Here is a 17,630-nt window from a genome sequence, read left to right on the forward strand (position 1 = left end):
TGAATGTGAGGATTACGAGGTGGCTGAGAACCTGGTTAAATGGTTGTTAAGCGCAAGTGGGCTTGGAAATAGCACATTGAGTTGGAGGAGTTTATTAGTGGAGCTTCTGACAATTTGGCTTATTTAGGGTTTTGCGTATGACCTGGGCGCACAAAGCGGGCAGGAGCTGACGCGGTTCACTGCTGACACGAGCTGTAGCACCTCGTCGGGCTGCAGAGAAGGAGAGGGGGGTCTTGGGGGGGGCTCGAAGCCTGGAGTGATGGGAGGGAGCGGGGACGTGCCTCTGGGGAGAGCCCGCCGGCAGTGGGGACGTTGTCCTGGGGGCACCGTGGGAAACGGGGGGAGAGGGGGGATCCCACCTGCGGGGTGTACCCCGGGACGGGCAGTGTGCCGGGTGCGGGAGGTGCCGGTGTGCCAGCAGCACGGCGTGCTTCCCGGTCCTCGTGCCAGCAGCGTTCCTGGCTGGCCTTGGGCTGGTGCCCGAGGAGGGGAAGCCAAAGCCCCCGCGCCGTTTACCAGCCTCAGAGGACGAGAAGTTTCCCGGGATGGCGCTGGGCCATGAGCAGCCCTCCTGGGGCCTTGGAGGAGTTTCGCCTCAGGGGTGTTGCTGCATCCCATGGCAGGGTGTCCGGTGCCCGCCTGCCTGTGCACGGCCGGGGAAGCGGCGGGCGTTGGTGTTTCTCACGTGGGCCGTCCTGGGCAAGCACCGTGGCTCCTCCATGGCCCTGTCCTGCCCGCCCTGCCCCTGCGGGAGGAAACAAATTGCTGGTGCAATTTATTTTGCCTTGCAGAAAGATGGTAAATTGCTCGGTAACACCTGGCTGGAGTTCAGGCAGGACTTTCTGTGACTGTGAGCGCTGCAGCCCCGCAGCGTCCCTGGGGCTCGTCCTGCTGCCGTGCTCCCTCGTGCCTTCCCAGGCTTTACGGCAGCACCTGCGTCCTGAAAGGTTCTGCCTTTGCCTTTGCCTTTGCCCTCGTCATGTTTTAAGTGGAAATTCTGCCTTTTAATGAGCCTGTGAGCTGGGCAGGCTGAGCCTGGCTGCGTGGGTGCAGAGGTGGCCCCCAATGCCGGGGTCTGCTCCCTGCCCGGGTGCTGCCGCAGGAGGGGTTATGAGGGGCAAGACCCCAGGCACGCTGCAGGCAGGGGGGTACGGCTGCTCCTTGGCTGGAGCCGGGCGATGCGGGGCAGCGGGATGTCGGGCTCTTCAGGGGTGTTTAAACTTCAGCTCAGGGCTTCCCTCAGCATGGGAAACTTGGCATGGAAGCCTATGGAAAGCCTGGCATGGAAAAAGTGTGTAGATGCTACTCCATATGCTTCAGGTAATGTAAACTCCCCACAGGCAAATGCTGAGGTTTTTTTCTTCGTGCATCTCAAGGATGGCCATTCCTTCTCACATCGCAAGCCGCATGGGCCCATCTCGCCGTGGGTGCTGTGGCTGGGGGAGAGGCTGGCGATGGCTTTGGCTGAGGACACGCCGGGGGACTGGTCTCCGCGGCAAGGCTGGAGGCTGCCTGTTTCACTGCTGGTTCTTCGTTTTTATAATCACGTAATTAAAGCAATTAAAAGGCGATTACTGAGTTGTTCTGCTTTACAGCAGGATTAAAGGGCTCCAGAATCTTTTGCAGATGGCACAGGTTGTCCTTTCGGAAAGGCGAGGCAGAGCTGGGAGCCCACGGCGTGTGCCCTCCCTCCGTCCCTCAGTCCCCGTGGTGCTGGTGATGGCAGAGCTGCTGCGGTGACGGCTGCCTGCGCCGGCACCCAGCCGGGCAGCGGCAGAGGAGGATCCTGCGTCTTTGCCAGGCGCAGGGAGCTCCAGAGGGGCCAAAGAGGAATATCCCCATTTGTCTCAGGCCGGGGGCTGCTGTGGGCCACTGGGCTTGGTTTGTGCGTCTGCTTGTTTGGAGCTTCCCTGCGGCCCTGCTGCTGCTTTGGTCTCAGCTGCCGCCAGCTCTTGAAAGGCAGGGGCTGGGTGTGCGTTTGCTGGCATTTAAGAGGTGGAACTGGAGATGCCTGGGAGAGGAGATGTCAGGGATTAAGGAGCCATCAGCCTGATGAAGGGAAACCTGGGGTGACTTTGTGGTTGGGAGCCACAGACCTGGTCCTTCTGGAGACATTGCTCGGTCCCCTGACCGTCACGGTCAGCACAGGGGACGCTGGGTGCTGGCTCGGTGCTGGTGTAGCCGAACCTGCGATGAGATGCTGCGCAGCATGGGTGCGTTGAGTCGATACCCTCGGTGCTCATCCTGCTCTGCTCTGCTCTGCTCTCGGTAGACTTTAAGGTGCTTCCCAGAGATCTCTGCAAGACTTAGTGTCACGGAGAGGGACGAGGGGTAGGTATGGGCGGTGGGAGCAGGGACAGGAGCGTGTCCCCGGCAGCTGGGACTGCCTGTGCTCCGGCACAGCCATGCGGGCGTTTTGGCCCAAGCAGTCGTGTCCTGCCTCCTCGCCGGGCAGTTTTGGGATGAGAAGGCCCTGTCGGTGCTGGTGCCCACTGTGCAGCTCCTGGGTCAGCAGGTTGGGTTGTCCTGAGCTGACTCTGAGGGGATTTAAGGTTGGGATTCGTTCCACTCCTTTGGAAGGGCTGTGGCTTTTTGTGCATACAGATTTCCAGCTGGAGAGGGTGGATTTTCTGCCTCCTGCCCAGCGCCCGGTTCCCACTGCAGCTCTCCCCCACAAGTGCTCTCCCGAGGGGTGCAGTGCATCCCGCCGTGGGGCCGTGCATCCCTCCGTGGGGCCGTGCATCCCTCCGTGGGGCCGTGCATCCCGCCAAGGGGCCGTGCATCCCTCTGTGGGGCCGTGCATCCCGCCGTGGGGCTGTGCACCCCGGCAGGAGCCGAGCGGAGGGCAGGAGCCTGCCTGTCCCCTGCAAACCCTCACCTGCTTCCTGCCCAACCTGTTTGGGGCACTTTGCCTCCCAGGGGAGCCACCCTTTGAAATAACAAAGCCGCGGTGCTGCCGTGCCTCTGGCTTGGAGAAACATTAACGAAGGGAGGCGTTGGGGCTGGGGAGGGATGGCTGGGCTGGCGCTCCGCCACCGCCGCCGCCGCGCTCGCCGGGTGCCCGTGAGGAAGCCTGGTCGCGGCAGCAGCCCTGGCTGTGTGGCCGATGCGGCCGGCGGTGATGCCGGGAAGGTGATGGATTTCTTACAGGGCCTGCTGGTGAGTGCCGCGTGACCGGCGGTGGGTTGCCGGGAGGGGTTCTGGGCAGAGCTCTGCCCTGCCGCGCCCCATCCTCGGTGGCTCCCGCCTGGTGCAGGTTTTTCTTTCTGGGTGTCATTTTCTTCGGAAACCTTCAAAGCGGGTACTCAGGGGCTGCGCTGCAGCTTCTGCTGCGAGCGCTCCTCGGCTGCAGGTTCCGCGCCTGCTCCCTAAACTCTCCCCCGGGGTGCTGGGGTGGTCGGAGAGACGCTGTGTGCTCCAGCCGGCTCGGCTTCAGACCTGGTGCCTTGCCCGGTGCTGATGGAGAAGAACCACGTACTTTTCTGTGCTGAAGCACTGGGATGCGACTGTACGTCCCCTCTCACGCTGCCGGGGTAGCACGCTCAGTGGTGAGGGGTGAGGACACTTGAGCGGGAAAGGAACAGCAACTATACCATTGCGGGTTGAGTGTTTTGCATTTCCGAGGTCGTGAGGACGAGCTACTGGGCAGGTTTGTCCTGCGGAAGGTGGCAGGGGAAACGGCTGTCCGCTCTGGTGTTGCCTTTGGTTGCATTTGAGAAGCAGACGCGGGTTTAGTTTGGAGCGGACAGTCTCGGTGGCCCGAGCGGGGCAAGCGTAACCCTTCCTGCCGGCCGGGCCCACGGCAGGGGACATTGCTTCCTGCCGGGCGTCACAAAGCTGTGATTGTCTCCACTATAATTACCAAAATATTTGTGGCCCGGTAAAGCTTGGCTTCAAGTATGCGTAAATCCCTAAAGGGTACGTACTGCTGTCTGCTTTATTCAATAAGCGTATGCGTTTGCCGCTGGGACTTGCTTTAGCAGGTGGATCCGGTGCTGCTGTGCCGTTTGCTTCTCTGGTTCTGGCTGCTGGCAGAGTGGGACCTGGAAACTGTTTTAATTGACTCAAAGAGCTTTTGTTCATCACAGAGACCTGAAGATAAACTGGAATCTAAACCAAGCTCAAAATAAGGAAAAGCCTTTTTAAAGTGCTCCCAGCTTTGGGCACAGAGCTCTTCTGAGCCCCGGGTTCATTCTTCCTCCCGTAGGTGCAGTAGATAAAAATGGGGCATAGTCTAAAGCTGCAAACACGGCCAGGGCTGCTTCTGAGCCACGGCAGGCCCTGCCTGCGTGGGCAGCATCTTTCCCCCATCCCAGCTGGTGTCACTGAGGGCAGTCACTGGGCTGCTCATGCCGTAAAACTAACCTTTGCTCGCCACATTTATTAAAAGAAAATCTGTCTGAGGTTTTCCTTTGGTCTTTGATTTGAATTTCTTCATCTCCTCTTCTGTTTTTTTCTTTTTTGTTTTTGAGAAATTCAGTCTATTCTAAGAGCTCACCAAAAATCGCCCCCCATGCCTTTCTCCTTGGTACCATGACCCCTTCTGCCCCAAATCTTGCATCCCTCTTCTGCAAACCGTTTCTGATAGCCAGCAGCATCGGAGCTGCTGATCCTGCTTTCTGCTCTCCCTCCTGGACCGGCAGCATCTGCCGTGGCCCCAGCCTCTCCTCGGCCGTGTGAGCCCTGAGCCCATCCGCTGCGGCTGGAGCGCGGTGAGTGGCCGGGAGCAAACAGGGGTTAGAGGAGAGGTGCGGGGAGGATGGGGGAGAGGAGGGACAGGGCTGCTGCTTCGTGTCTCCAGCAAAGCCACCTACTAGTTTACTAGGAGTGCCCCGACATTTACAGCCGTAGTTTGACTAGATAATTTATTTGCATGTACTTGAGAGCAGGAAAAGCCGGACGAGGGATCAGGATCGTCCAGCTGAGGTTCGGCAGTTGCTGTGCCGAAGGGGTGACCCCGCGGGTGCCCAGCGAGCCGGGAGGCCGGTGCGTGCTGGCGGAGCACTGATTTCCCCATGTCTGTGCACGCGGTGGGGCCGTGCCTGTGCCGGTCACTCGGGTCAAACCCGCACCTGCTGCGTCCAAACGTCACGGCAGGACCGAGTGGGAAAGGCGGACAGTGTCTGCCGAGCCCAGAGCAGCTCAGCGACGCGCTGGCTGCTGCCAGGACTGGGGCCCTTTGGGCAGCACAGGTAGATCAGGGCAGGAACGGGGTTTCTAGAAGTCCCCTCTTGCCCGAGCACAGCTGAGCAGGACAGACGTGGCTCCTGGAGAGGCGGCGACGGGCTCTTCCCGGTCTGGGTTTGTTGTACCCGAGCCCCCCGCGCTGACGGGAGCCGCGTGCCCTGCGTGCCCGCAGCGGCTGGGGATGCTGGCGGGGCTGCAAAGCTGCGGGCACTGGCACGGCTGCGGGGAGGCAGCAGCCCTGGAGCCGGGCAGCGGCTGGGGGAGCAGGACGAGCTCCCTGGCTGCAGCGTCGGGCTGCTCTCCAGAGGAGCCACACAGGATTTTTAATCGGAGCCCGGGGCTCGCTAATCTCTTTAGTTCATTTGGCAAGTAGGCCGTTAACCCTGCACGGGGCAGCCCAGCCCTGCCGGCAGCGGCATTGCCGGCATTTCCGCAGCCGGTGAAACGCAGAGCCCAGGGCTTGCACCTTGCAAGGTAAGGGACGTGGGGAGGGCTGCCGTAGGTGTCTCATTTGCAAGAGTATTTATTTGCTTTTCTGGATCGATCAGTCTGGGCCTGTTCCATTTCAAAAGGAAAGTTTTTTGCTGCTGGTTTCATGCACAGACCTCCTCCTGCCAGGAGCCCTGCAAAGCAGCAGGAGGACCGCGGGGGCCAAGGCGCACGTGCCCCGTCCCTCTGCCCGCAGCGGGACCGGCTCTGCCCCGTGTCCTCGGCAAGCCCCACGCCCGCAGCCCTGCCGGGCGCCCCGCGGCAGCCGTCTGGGTTTTCTCCCCGCCTGGTCTCCAAGATCCAGCGCCCGCTGTGCAGAAGCAAGCAGCGCATCGCGGCGCAGTGGAGGAGTGTGGCCGAGGCCGGTGCTCCCCTTCCCTTCCCTTCCCGCCCGCCAGGCCATCCCGTGCCCCTCGGGGCAGGATTGCACCAGCGGCTCCGCTCTCCCTTTGGCGTCTCTAGCCTCTGTCACCGGTGCAGAGAGCTGGGAAACACAGACCTTGGAGACCTGAGGAAACACCCAGGGGACTCGAAGGAACCCAAAGAGATTGCCCAGCTGATGGTGCCAACACTGCTGTGATTACAAAAAGAAATGACTAAAGAACCGTTACCAAACCGTACAGAGTGGGCTGGGAAGTTGTCCGGGGGTGAGCGTTACCGGCAACGGTGAACTGCAGCAGCGAAGCCCGAGCTCTGAGTCAGGCTGGACGGGAGCTCCCATGGCTGGGAGCGGGACAAGTGCCACAGCGTCACTCAGCCCGTCCTCTCGTGCTTTTTCGGAAATTAAATGCAGAGCAGGAGGAGGTGGGGAGCTGCTGCCGCTCGCTGCTCTGTGCGCTGCCCGCAGCTGCGGCAGGGGCACTTGGCGTGGGATGGCCACCGGCCCCGGGAACCTGGGGTGTCTGTGGGACTCCGTCCCTGCCCGGCAGCGGGGCTGGATGCGGCGTCTCGGGGGCACGTGCCATCGGTTAGAGGGAGAGAGAGAGTCCCTGCGTCCTGTTCCTGCTGTGGGCCAGAGCCAGTGTGCCCAGTACGGGGGGGTCTGCTGTCCCTGCCTAGGTGTGGCTTGGGCTGGCTCACCTCACGTCTGTCTTAATTGAACAGGAGATTTCCTTCTTTTCTTTTTCAGTCTGCAGAATTCTTCGAAATGCTGGAAAAAATGCAGGTGAGTAGGAGCAGCGTGCGTGCCAGTAACGCGGGACGTTCCCTACCCAGCAGAGGCTGCAAGGATCCCACAGCACCTTGTACGTTTAGCGTGCTGGGAGGCCTTGTACGACCAGAACAGGTTTTGAATGGCTGCTGAAGTCCCCAGCACTGCGAGAGGGGGCACAGCAGGCGCTTCCCAGCTCGGACCGTGCAGAAGGGAGCTGCGCAGAAACGCCCCAGCGTGTGGGGGGACAGCAGTGGTTTTGGCCGCGTCTTCCTCTGAGGTTATTCCGCATCGACCTGAGCAGTTTTGCAAAAGGAGGTTTAGGGGCACACGCTCTGAGACGCGGTCCTGTTGCTCCCTGGTAAAGTCAGCACGCTGCCGCCTGTCTTTGCAAACGGCAGGCTCTGGTACAGAGCACGGCTGCGTCAAACACTGTCTCGATGCCCCTCAGGTCAGGGCAGGCGTTCTCTTGTCGGGATCTGCCTGCGGAGGGGGGTCGGGGGACCAAGGTGTCCCCTGGCACGTGCCTCGTCCCCGCGGGAGAGGCGCGGGCAGGCGGCGCTCGCCCCTGATGCCGGGACGCGCGGTGCTCCCCCAGCCTGGTGTTCCCCCAGCGTGGCACGGGCGAGCGCGAGCAGGGTTTGCCATCCCCGAGCTCCTGCCTGGGACAGACACTGTGAGAGAGCCAGGGCCATCGCCCTGCCGCACGTCGGGGCTGTTGTCCCTGCTCTGCAGGAAGGCAGCGCAGGGATTTCCTTTAGGAGCCCGTCCCAGAGAAATTAAGGTGAAGCTGGAGTGAGATTTGGGGCATTTTGTGTTTGGTGCTGTGCTGGCACCTGGGAAACCATAGTCCCTGCCTCACATTTAGACACCACATTCAGTGCGGTGTCGCCGTGTCCCAGGTTTTGTCCTACCACATCCCCGTCACCCATTTTCACTGTGTTGTGACGGGGTCTGTCCTGCCACGCCGGCAGCTCTGCCCGGCTTGTCCCGGGCAGAAACCCCATCCTTTCATGCCGCTCGTGTCAGAGTGATTTCTGTGTAGCAAAATGCCCTTGTGGTTTCATCTGTGTTGTTGAAAACATCTTAATCATTCAGTCTATTCATTTTGTTCCAAACAGGCACCAAAACTTGAAGAACAGAGGACTGGAAGCCAAAAACATAAGGTCGGTTGAATTTTGTGTCTTGTGTGGATCTCTTCAAGTGTCCCCGCCTTATCTCGGGGCTTTAATGTGTATTGTCAAAGATAGTCACTCAAAGGACCGAAAAGGATTTAAATGTTATCTAAAAACAAGACACTGATTGAATTGCAAAGATGAGAGAGTGGTGCCTGTAAATCCCTAATCCAGCTTTACGTCCAAACCTGTGTATTTCAGCGGCAAGCTGTGTAAAACGGTTGGGTTCTGCCGCAGAGCTGAGAAGCTTACACCAGTAGCGGAGACCCCTTTGGAAGAGGACTTACCGGCTGCAGTGCTTTCCCACACCCCCAGAGCAGGGAGGGGTCCCCGCGCCGTGTCCCCCCCGGGCTGCCACGGTGCTGGTGCTGGTCCACCAGCCGCGGGCAGCGTGGTGGCACCGCTCCCGGGGCTCGCAGCCGTCGCCGTGCACGGTGGCCTTGCCCGGCACGAGCATCGCTCTCCGTTACCAGCTGGCAGTCGGTGCAGGGCGTGGGGACGGGAGGGACCGGTGCAGCGGGCGGCTGGAAGCGCTCCCTGTGTTGGATGCGCCAGGCTGCGGTCTTAAGGGATGGCTGGTGGGGAAGAGATGGTCATACGTGGTGTTCTGATTCCTTTTTCCAGGAAGACTACATCCCGTACCCCAGCATCGATGAGGTGGGTGCTCTGGACCACCCTGAATGCCTTCAGGCAAATGCCTTTCCCAAATTGCCGCTAAGAGGGGAATTGGCAGAGCCTGTTTCCCAGAGGAGCGGCAGAAAGCACATTCCCCCTCCCCGCCTTTGTGGCTGCTGCTTTTCCTTGGAAGCATGTGCCCTCTCCTAGGGGAGAGAGGAGGTTGTAGAGAGGGGCTGAGCTTGCCCCCTGCGGTGCCGGGGCTGGGGGCTGCGGCGGGAGGGGGCGGTGGGGGGCAGGACACGGGGCCATGAGCCCCTGCATCCCGCATCCGCACCCCGGTCCTGCCTGACCCTCGTGGGCGCGTGTCTCTGCAGATCCTAGAGAAGGGCAGCCCCTACCCGCTGATCATCCTGCCCCAGTTCGGGGGATACTGGATCGAAGACCCGGAAAACCTCGGCACGCCCACTTCGTCCGACAGCAGCATCTGCGAGGAGGAGGAGGAGAACCTCAGCCCCAGCACCTATGGCTACAAGCTGGAGTGCAAAGGAGAGGCCAGAGCCTACAGGAAGCATTTCCTGGGGAAGGTGGGTGCCCCTGCTGCAGGGGACGAGCAGTCGGCTGAAAATTCCACCACCCCCCCAAGAAAAAAAGAAATTCTAAAATTGTGAGCAAAATGGGCAAATTTTGCAACTTCCCTCTGTGCAAGGAGAGGAGGGGACCAGCGGGTTGCCAGCCGTGGCAGCGATGGCCATGCACGGAGCCTTTGCCCCCGGCCCCGTGGCCGGCAGGGCCCCCCCCGGACACCGGGTGGGCCCATGGGCTCTGAGCCTGCCCTGTCTGCGGGGACCCGGGGCTCAGCCGCCTGCCTGCCCTCTTGCTCACAGTCTTGTAATCCTCTTTCTCCCTCTGAACAAAGCTGAGAGCAGAGTGCTAAAGTCCACGGGCAGAGGGATTAAAGCCCTAGTCCCGGCGAGGAGGGGGTGCGAGTGTGTGTCCCCGAGGGGCGGGAGGGTGTCGGGGTGGCAGGCGAGTCCTCTGCTCCCGGCCGGGGCGGGGGGCAGCGTCCTTGCCGTCACCGAGCCGCCTCCCCTGCCGCTAACGCAGCATTTTCTATTTTTAGGATCATTTAAATTTTTATTGTACAGCCAGCAGCCTCGGAAATCTGATCCTTTCTATTAAGTGTGAGGAGGCAGATGGCACGGAATATTTAAGGATTATACTCAGGTATGGAAAAAAAAAAAGCTTTTTTTAACAAAATATTTTCTCTCTGGGAGTCCCTTGTTGTGTTTCTACTGTAAATGCTCGGGCCGGGCTGGCAGCGCGCAGGCTGTCGCACACGGAGGGGCTGGGGGTGGGTCGCAGCGTCGTCGTCCTTTTGCTGTTTCTGCGCTGGGACTGCCTGACTCCCGATAATGAACACGAGACTTTGATCCGTTGCTAAGCCCGCTGAAACTGAGTGTAAACCTCTCTGTGACATGGGATGATACCAGTCACATCTATCGCCATCCCTCTGTAAGCTGACAAGACCCAGCGTGTCTGAACTGTTGTGTCATTTCCCTCCAAACTATGAATATTTTAAGAGCTGCAGAATTGAGAAGACAAATCAAGCCTTTGCTTACTAACCAGGCCCAACAAATTCAGCAGAACATCGTTTCCCAGCAGCCGGCGGAGCATCGCTGCGTGCACGCCACAGGGCTGGCGAGCTGGGGGCCGCAGCCGGTGCCTCTTTGCCTTAGACGCTCTCTGACGTCCGCTCATGTCTTTTTCTTTGCTAGGTCCAAAGTGAAAACGTTGCACGAAAGGATCCCCCTGGCAGGACTCAGCAAGCTCCCTAGCATCCCCCAGATCGCAAAGGTAAAATGCCAGGCTGGGCTGGGATGCCTGCAGCAAAGCCCACGCCACTGCGCCTCGAGCGGCGTGGGGCAGCGGAGCCTGGGCTCGCGGGTCTGGGGGCGCTTGGCGGGGGGAGGAGCGCGTGCTGGCCCCGCTGTCGGCTTCCCGCTGATCCCAGGCCGGTCACGGGTTGGTACCTGGGGGAAGAGGTGAGGAAGTGGCAGCACCTTGGACCCATGGAGAGACCTGGGACTCGTCGTGTTGCATCCTCAGTCGGGTACCAGCCGGGCCACGGGGCATCCCAATGAGAGGATGCAAAGAGGGGAGCTCCCGCAGTCGGAGGCTGGATTTGGCTCGTTTATAAGACATTCACAGCCTTGCCGTGGAGTTCCGGCAGCACAGGGGTGTCTGCTCCGCACGCCTGGGGACCCAGCACTGACTGCCCTTTCCCCTTGCCCGCAGGCCTTCTGTGACGACGCCTCCGGGCTGAAGTTTAACCCGGTTCTGTACCCCAAGGTGAGGTAACTTACCCCAAGTCGGTCACGTATTCGGCGGAGAAGGTCAGATAGAGTTAACTCTCCCCTTTTCTCCAAGATCCAACGGCTACTTTGATACAGAGCATGGATGTTTGTACCGCAGCTTTCTAGCTCTCTGCCTTTGTACCTGCCTGCAAAGGGGATGTGAGCCGTGCGGCGGTGCCGTGCCGTGCGTGCCTCTGGGCAGCAGGTCAGCTGCCATCTGATGGCATGTGCGTGCCACCGTCTTGTCCTGTCAGCTGGCCACCAGGGATTGATGGCACTTTGGTATTAATCTGCCCTCAGATTATGGAGAAGGAAGGAAAGGCGACCGTCTGTGGGGTGTAAAAGCAACCTGGATCTGGGTCTGATGCCTTAAGGGTTGCTTGAAACCCGGTGAGACGCGTTGAGCCTGTGCTTGGGAAGCTGTGCAGGAAGAGGTGCCGAGGCGGGTGGGTCGCTGCGGGGGGACAGCGTGTTTTATCCGGGTGGCAGTCCCCACTGGTGACGTACTGGGACCGACTCATTACCCGCTCCAGGATCGCTTCTCCTCCCGTGCGCTCTCGTGGTGCCATAGAGACCCGCTCCTGGGAAGTCACAAAGCAAATCCATCATTTTCAAGTACCTTTTATGTGGGAGACCTTTTCTGTGGCAGGCACGGCAGTAAGTTATAAGGCAGTTTCACACCCTTTGATGTAGCCAGGGTCAAACCCGTTTTGTTCATCCCTTGTCATTATTGGTGTTGCTGTCAAACCCTCGTCTGGAAGTTTGAGAACAGCCAGTGCCCAGCTGGGGAAGACGAACGTCTCTGGCAGGTTCCCACAGAGCGAGGCTGGGACCATGGAGCTGGGGCCGTTATCCCCGTGAGAGAACTGCCGTTATCTGCGCCCAAAGGGCCCCACGCTTCCCCCGGAAAACCTGTGAGAAGTCGGGGCTTCCCGCACCCCCGCCACGCCTGGGCCGCAGCTCGTGCCCACCCGGAGCCCATGGGCATCCCGGTGGACTGTTGGTGGCAGAGGCTGCGGGGAGGCTGGTAACCAAAACCAGGGCCGCTGTTGAAAACTTTGGTCCTATTTATGTGGAAGTTCGGCTTCTGCCCCCTTCCCGCTCCCTCGGGCACTGCCCTGCTGTTGCCGTACCCCGCTGCAGCTCCGGTGGGCTCTCCCCCCCGCCCACTGCCAGGAGCCGAACCGCAGGCGATGGCGAGCGCCACGAGCGGAGCCGTGAGCCCGGCCAGCAGTGTGCGCCGAGCAGGGTTTGCTCTTCTGGACGTCGTGTTTTGAACTACCAAGTGAAATAATTCATGTTTTGTTTTACTGCAGGCATCCCAGATGATAGTGTCTTATGATGAACATGAGGTCAACAACACGTTCAAGTTCGGTGTGATCTATCAGAAGTTCAGGCAGGTGAGAAATCCCTGTGCCGTTCTCGTGGAGCACGTCCCCGCTTGCCAGAGCTCTGCGTTTCACGAGCGTGGGACCCCTGAAGCGGAAGCTCGGCCCTGCAGTTAATTCTGTCACGTGCAACATGTGGAGTTACCGGGTGTCCTCACTAATAATGCATTTCGTATTGCTTGGATGTTTCCCTGACTCATTAAAAAATGATGTGACTGGAGAAATTCGGTATGGAAATCAGCCCACAAGCTGCTGTAGGGAAAACTGGATGTGAAAATGGATTTTAGCAGGCATGGTATTTTAATCAGATATGTGTTTAGACAGTGAAACAGTTACATTTGTCTTGGAGGACTGGGGGCTCGGAAGACATGCGTTTCCTGAAAATGCTGTCATTAGCCGAGGGACTCCGGCTGGGGAGCGTAGAGGCAGCTGAGTCTTACAACTCACCAAAGGTTATTCTGGCAGGCCCTCTAGTTATCTGTACGTGTTACGTTTTATTTTGGATTGAGTAACTCATGCAAGACCATAATTAAGGTCTCATTGTTTTGAAATATAGCACGCAAGGGATGACTAAGGCTTGGATTTTCCAATGAAGGATTCATTTGCTTTTTGGTATTTCCTCTACGTTATCCTAAGGTCCCTTGCTTTTGGTCAGAAGTCGCTCTCAGCAGCTTTACCTTTGGGTGCCATGGTGGCCGAGCGGGCTGTGACCGGCCCACGGCCGGTGCCGGTGGCCGAGCGTGGTGGTGCCGGCTGGGGAGCGGAGGCGGGGAGCAGCCTGCAGCCGTGCGCGGCACCCCAGGGACAGGGTGCTGGCCATGGCCCCGGCGGGTTGCACACGGGGCAGGAGACAGGCGGGCAGGGAGAGGTGGCCTGAGCAGAGATCGCCCTCGGAGCAGGGGCGGACGGGTTCCTTTCTCTCTTGCTGGGGCACTTTTGCATTGCAAGGTTTCATTTTCAGAAGGTGCTCAGAGCAGGGCGACAAGCAGAAGGCGCATTTCGAAGGGACCTTTCGCGTCAGCGGTGTCTGCGGTCGCTGTGTCCGTGGCACCCGTAAGCGCCGCGGAGGAGCAGAGCTGGGGGTCCCCGAGGGTGCAGGGCTGTCCCAGGGCGTCGCGGCCGCTGGGGCGGTGGCTTTGGTCATGCTCGGCTCGGGCAGCGCGGGGGCCTCTGCGGCTCTGCCAGACTGATGCCGCGGTGACGGAGCCGTGGCCAGACTCTCCTCCGTCCCCCGGGAGCAGCTTGGTGGGCGCTGCACGGCCCGGGCGGGCTGGCCGCTGGAAAAAGGCAGGGCTGGGGCTCCTAAAAGATGTGCCCTGTGTTTGTAGACCCAAGAGGAGGAGCTGTTTGGCAATAATGAAGAGAGCGCTGCCTTCAAGAACTTCTTAAGTTTTCTGGGAGACACCATAACACTCCAGGACTTCAAAGGGTAAGTTAAATAAAAGGAATGATTTTGCAAACACATTTAATGAGAGACCATGTCATATGTAAAAATATCTACCGTGTGAGAACAGAAGTCATCTCACTCATGAGCGGGATGTACAGAGCAGAAGCAAATATAGCTTTGGCTTGTTTTTCAAAGCTGGGGGAGTTTTCAAAAAAAAATTGGAGCTGCCAAGAGAGAAAAACTTCCTTTCCTGCCGTTTTGAGGTTGTGAGAAAATCTGGCTATGGATGAAAAGAACTTCATACGGAAACGTGCCCTGTCCGGTGTTGCGGGCTCAGTCACGGTGCGGGCAGAGACCCCCGCTGCTGGCGAGGGCCGTGGGCTGGCAGGCGTGGGCAACCCGTCACGGCAGCGCTTGGCACTGCCGGCCCCATGGCTGGCACCCACGGCTGCGGTCGGCTCTGGCCGACGGGCACGGCTCTGCCGCGCGCCCTGAATTTCAGACTGGTGACGGCGATGCTTAGTTACAATACGTGACGCACGGTTTGTTCTTTCCCATTTGCTCGCTACTAGATAAAGATAAATGAGCTGGTTTGTTCTATCACCCTGTTCCCTGACAGCCGCCGGCAGTCTCTGCTAAGCTTTCAATTAATATTTCTTCATTTCTCCCCAACTTTCCCTTCGTCTCCAGTTTTCGAGGAGGTCTGGATGTCAGCCACGGGCAGACGGGAGCAGAGTCTGTGTACACGGTGTTCAGGGACAGGGAGATAATGTTTCACGTCTCTACAAAGCTGCCTTTTACCGAAGGAGATACGCAACAAGTAAGAGAGATGAGCTTCCTTCTGCAGCAGCGTCTGAGCCGGGACGCGCTGGCGCTGCCCTGCCCAGCGCCGCCGGCCACTGAGCCCCAGCGCCGCGGCATCCTCGGCTGGCGGGCGGCAGCACGGGCAGCGGCCGCGTGGGCTCCCCGGCGCGCGGCAGCCTGCGCACCCGGAGCTGATGTTTGCTCCCGAGGGAGCAGAGCCGCCTGGCTTTACCGACCAAATGTTTTCCCTTTCCGCTTAGCTCCAGAGGAAGAGGCACATTGGCAACGACATCGTGGCAATTATCTTCCAAGAAGAGAACACGCCATTTGTCCCAGACATGATCGCCTCCAACTTCTTGCACGCCTACATTGTTGTGCAGGTGGAGAACCCCGAGGCAGATAACACAGCGTACAAGGTGAGGGGAATCTCCGCTTGCATGTGCCGATTTTCGCTTCGGCATCTCAGGCCGAGGTCTGGAGGCGGTTGCCCAGCGGCTGCCCTGCCCGTGTGCTCGGTGATACAACCAGTATTGTGCCTAACTGGAAGAGGTATCGTATATTAAACTTACGTATATACACACACATATGTTTATGTGCTACTACATAGTGTGTGTGTATACTTACATATGTGTATAAAACACGTGCGTGTATAATAGCATGCTCATTTACTAAAGTTTTTTGGTGTTACTCGGTATTTGAATAAGCCTCAGAACAGCTCATACCCGTCTAACACATCGCTCAAGCGCAGGTAGCATCAACCCTGTTATCTCTCTGTTTTCTGTGAAGAGATCCAGTAAGACATATTTTTCAATGTCATTTTGACATTGAAATTTTTTTCGAACTGAAAAAAGTTTTTCAAACTGAAAGCACGTTGCTCAGAGCCACAAACGAAAACAGAATTCCTAGGAAGTAAGTGTCAAAAGCTGTGCGTGGTTAACCCTGCCGTGCGGGCGGGAGCGGTGACTGATGAGGGCTGGGGGGAGCGTCTCTCCGGCAGGGCGAGGGCTCTGGCGCGCGCCTCGGCTCGGGGCCCCTCGGCTGGGTGCGCCGGGGACAGCATCGCCCGCCCCGTGCTTGCTGCCCTCCGGGAGAGGGGTGGCTGCGCTGGGGGCTGCCCCGCTGCACCCACGGGAATAATGTTTCTCTTGGCTCCGCAGGTGTCCGTCACGGCCCGGGAAGACGTCCCCTCCTTCGGCCCGCCCCTGCCGAGCCCGCCAGTGTTTCAGAAAGTAAGAGATGAGACGGGAAGCGTGTTCCAAGCCCTAAAAAAAATCTGTGCATTTGTCCGAGATGTTTCCAAGCACGCCTGCTTAGGGAAAACGTGACTTCTGGAATTTATATGCATTTGTTTGGATTTCTAGCGAGGCCCATGGGGTTTATGGTAGGGCGGGAGGCTGTGCGCCATCGCGCAGCGTAACCTGTGCACGGTGGCAGCTGCGGCTCTGCTGCCGGAGCGCCCGTGTCAGCGCAGGAGGGTACCCCGAGCCCACCTGGGGTTTTCTGCCAGTGCTCCCACATCTGGAGTGGGCTGCAGGGTGCCGTGAGCTCGGCTCTTGGGTTGGTACGGTTCTGGTACCAGAGATACGCAGAGTCTTTGGCTGGTGTTTTCCACCTTGCCTCTCTCCCCCCAGAGCCCCGAGTTCCGGGAGTTCCTGCTGACCAAGCTCATCAACGCCGAGAATGCCTGCTGCAAGTCGGACAAGTTTGCGAAGCTGGAGGTAACGCTGCTCGCCTGTCCCTGCCCAGCGCCGCGGCGGGCGCAGGGAGGCTCTCGGCGTTCCTCCTCAGAGCTGCGTTTCCCTGGCTGAGCTGGGTCAGCGCGTGCGGGGACGAGCGATCAAAGTGTGCGCGTGTCTCCGCGCACTTGATGCCCGTGGGGTCCCGTGGGGCCGCTGGTGCCCTCGGTGGGGGGACGAGCCGCAGGTCAGCGCCACCGCCCCCTCCCTCGGGGCCCCCGGCTGAGCCTGTTCTCGCTCCCCCAGGACCGGACGCGGGCCGCCTTGTTGGACAACCTTCACGACGAGCTCCACGGGCACACGCAGACCATGCTGGGGCTGGGGCCCGAGGAGGACAAGCTGGAGAACGGGGGTCACGGAGGCTTTCTGGAGTCTTTCAAGGTAAACCCCCGTCCCTTGCCAACAGCAGAGTTAAAATGCAGCCAGGGCTGGCCAAGCACCTTTTGGTGGAAGATGTGGATGAGCGGTGTCGGGGGACGAGAGATGTCCCCCGGCGGGAGGAGGTAGGAGCTCACCATCACCAGTGCCCGCTCAGCCAGCGGACACCGAGCTGGTCCCAGCAGGCGCAGGCTGACATGGTTGTGGCGTTGGCAAGTGCCACCATCGGGGTGGCCTCTCCAGAGCCCCAGAGCACCTCCTCTCCCACCAGCGTGCCCTGGCATTCGCCATGTCTCCGGAGGCATCTCGGTCCAGGGTGCTGGCGCGGGCTGTGCCTGCAGTCGGGCTCCACTGCTGCAGGGCAAGTCCTGCTCGTGTCCCCGGGCTGCTGGTGGCCCCGCTGTGGCACACTGGCTGCGGGATGGGGCTGGCGGGGGGCACGCCTGGGGGCGGCTGCCGCGGCAAGCAGGTGGGGGTGGTGGTTGTTGTGTTAAATGGGAGACACGGTGAGAGGTGCTGGGTGTGGAGAGGGGAAACAGTGCTGGGTGTGTGCTGGGGGGATTGGGGGTGTAAGGGGAGAGAAGGGGGAGTGGGGTGGCAGAAAAGGGGGCAGGAGAAAAAGAAATGAGATAAAATGATGTGGCTGAAACTGAGCAGCCGTTGGAGGTGGGGACGATGACCAGCTGGGCAGCGGGGGACGTCCCTCGAAATGGAGGGGTGGCACTTGAGTCTTGGGGGATGAGCTGTTGCCAGAAGTCTCTGGTGAGGCTCCCCTGCGACAGCGGTGGGGAGGCGGCTGGGAAGGGCTGGCACGGGGAAATCCGGGCTGCACCCACGGGTGGGTGTTCAACGGAGCCCCCGAGCCAGGGCACTGTGTCCCTGCCGTGGGTGACGCCTGTGGCCGAGCTTTGGCCTGTGCAGCTCCCCCGTGCCTCTCCCCATCCTGCTCTTGGCGCGTCGGCTC

At 59.7% G+C, this 17,630-nt stretch overlaps 1 protein-coding gene across 4 annotated transcripts in view; it reads left to right on the plus strand.

Annotated features, from left to right (window-relative positions):
* Positions 1-17,630, plus strand: part of RAP1GAP2 (RAP1 GTPase activating protein 2) — a 54,253-nt gene that overhangs the window by 24,646 nt on the left and 11,977 nt on the right. For all 4 annotated transcript variants that reach the window (XM_072882327.1, XM_072882326.1, XM_072882328.1 and 1 more), the window contains 14 exons: positions 6,806-6,841; positions 7,948-7,992; positions 8,626-8,658; positions 8,994-9,203; positions 9,740-9,843; positions 10,395-10,473; positions 10,915-10,968; positions 12,290-12,373; positions 13,690-13,790; positions 14,439-14,568; positions 14,813-14,968; positions 15,710-15,781; positions 16,184-16,270; positions 16,535-16,669. In XM_072882327.1, coding sequence (XP_072738428.1) covers positions 6,806-6,841; positions 7,948-7,992; positions 8,626-8,658; positions 8,994-9,203; positions 9,740-9,843; positions 10,395-10,473; positions 10,915-10,968; positions 12,290-12,373; positions 13,690-13,790; positions 14,439-14,568; positions 14,813-14,968; positions 15,710-15,781; positions 16,184-16,270; positions 16,535-16,669 — 1,326 coding nt within the window. The remainder of the gene's footprint in view (positions 1-6,805; positions 6,842-7,947; positions 7,993-8,625; positions 8,659-8,993; positions 9,204-9,739; positions 9,844-10,394; positions 10,474-10,914; positions 10,969-12,289; positions 12,374-13,689; positions 13,791-14,438; positions 14,569-14,812; positions 14,969-15,709; positions 15,782-16,183; positions 16,271-16,534; positions 16,670-17,630) is intronic.

This window comes from Ciconia boyciana, chromosome 17 (assembly GCF_034638445.1).
Source record: "Ciconia boyciana chromosome 17, ASM3463844v1, whole genome shotgun sequence".
NCBI lineage: Eukaryota > Metazoa > Chordata > Aves > Ciconiiformes > Ciconiidae > Ciconia > Ciconia boyciana.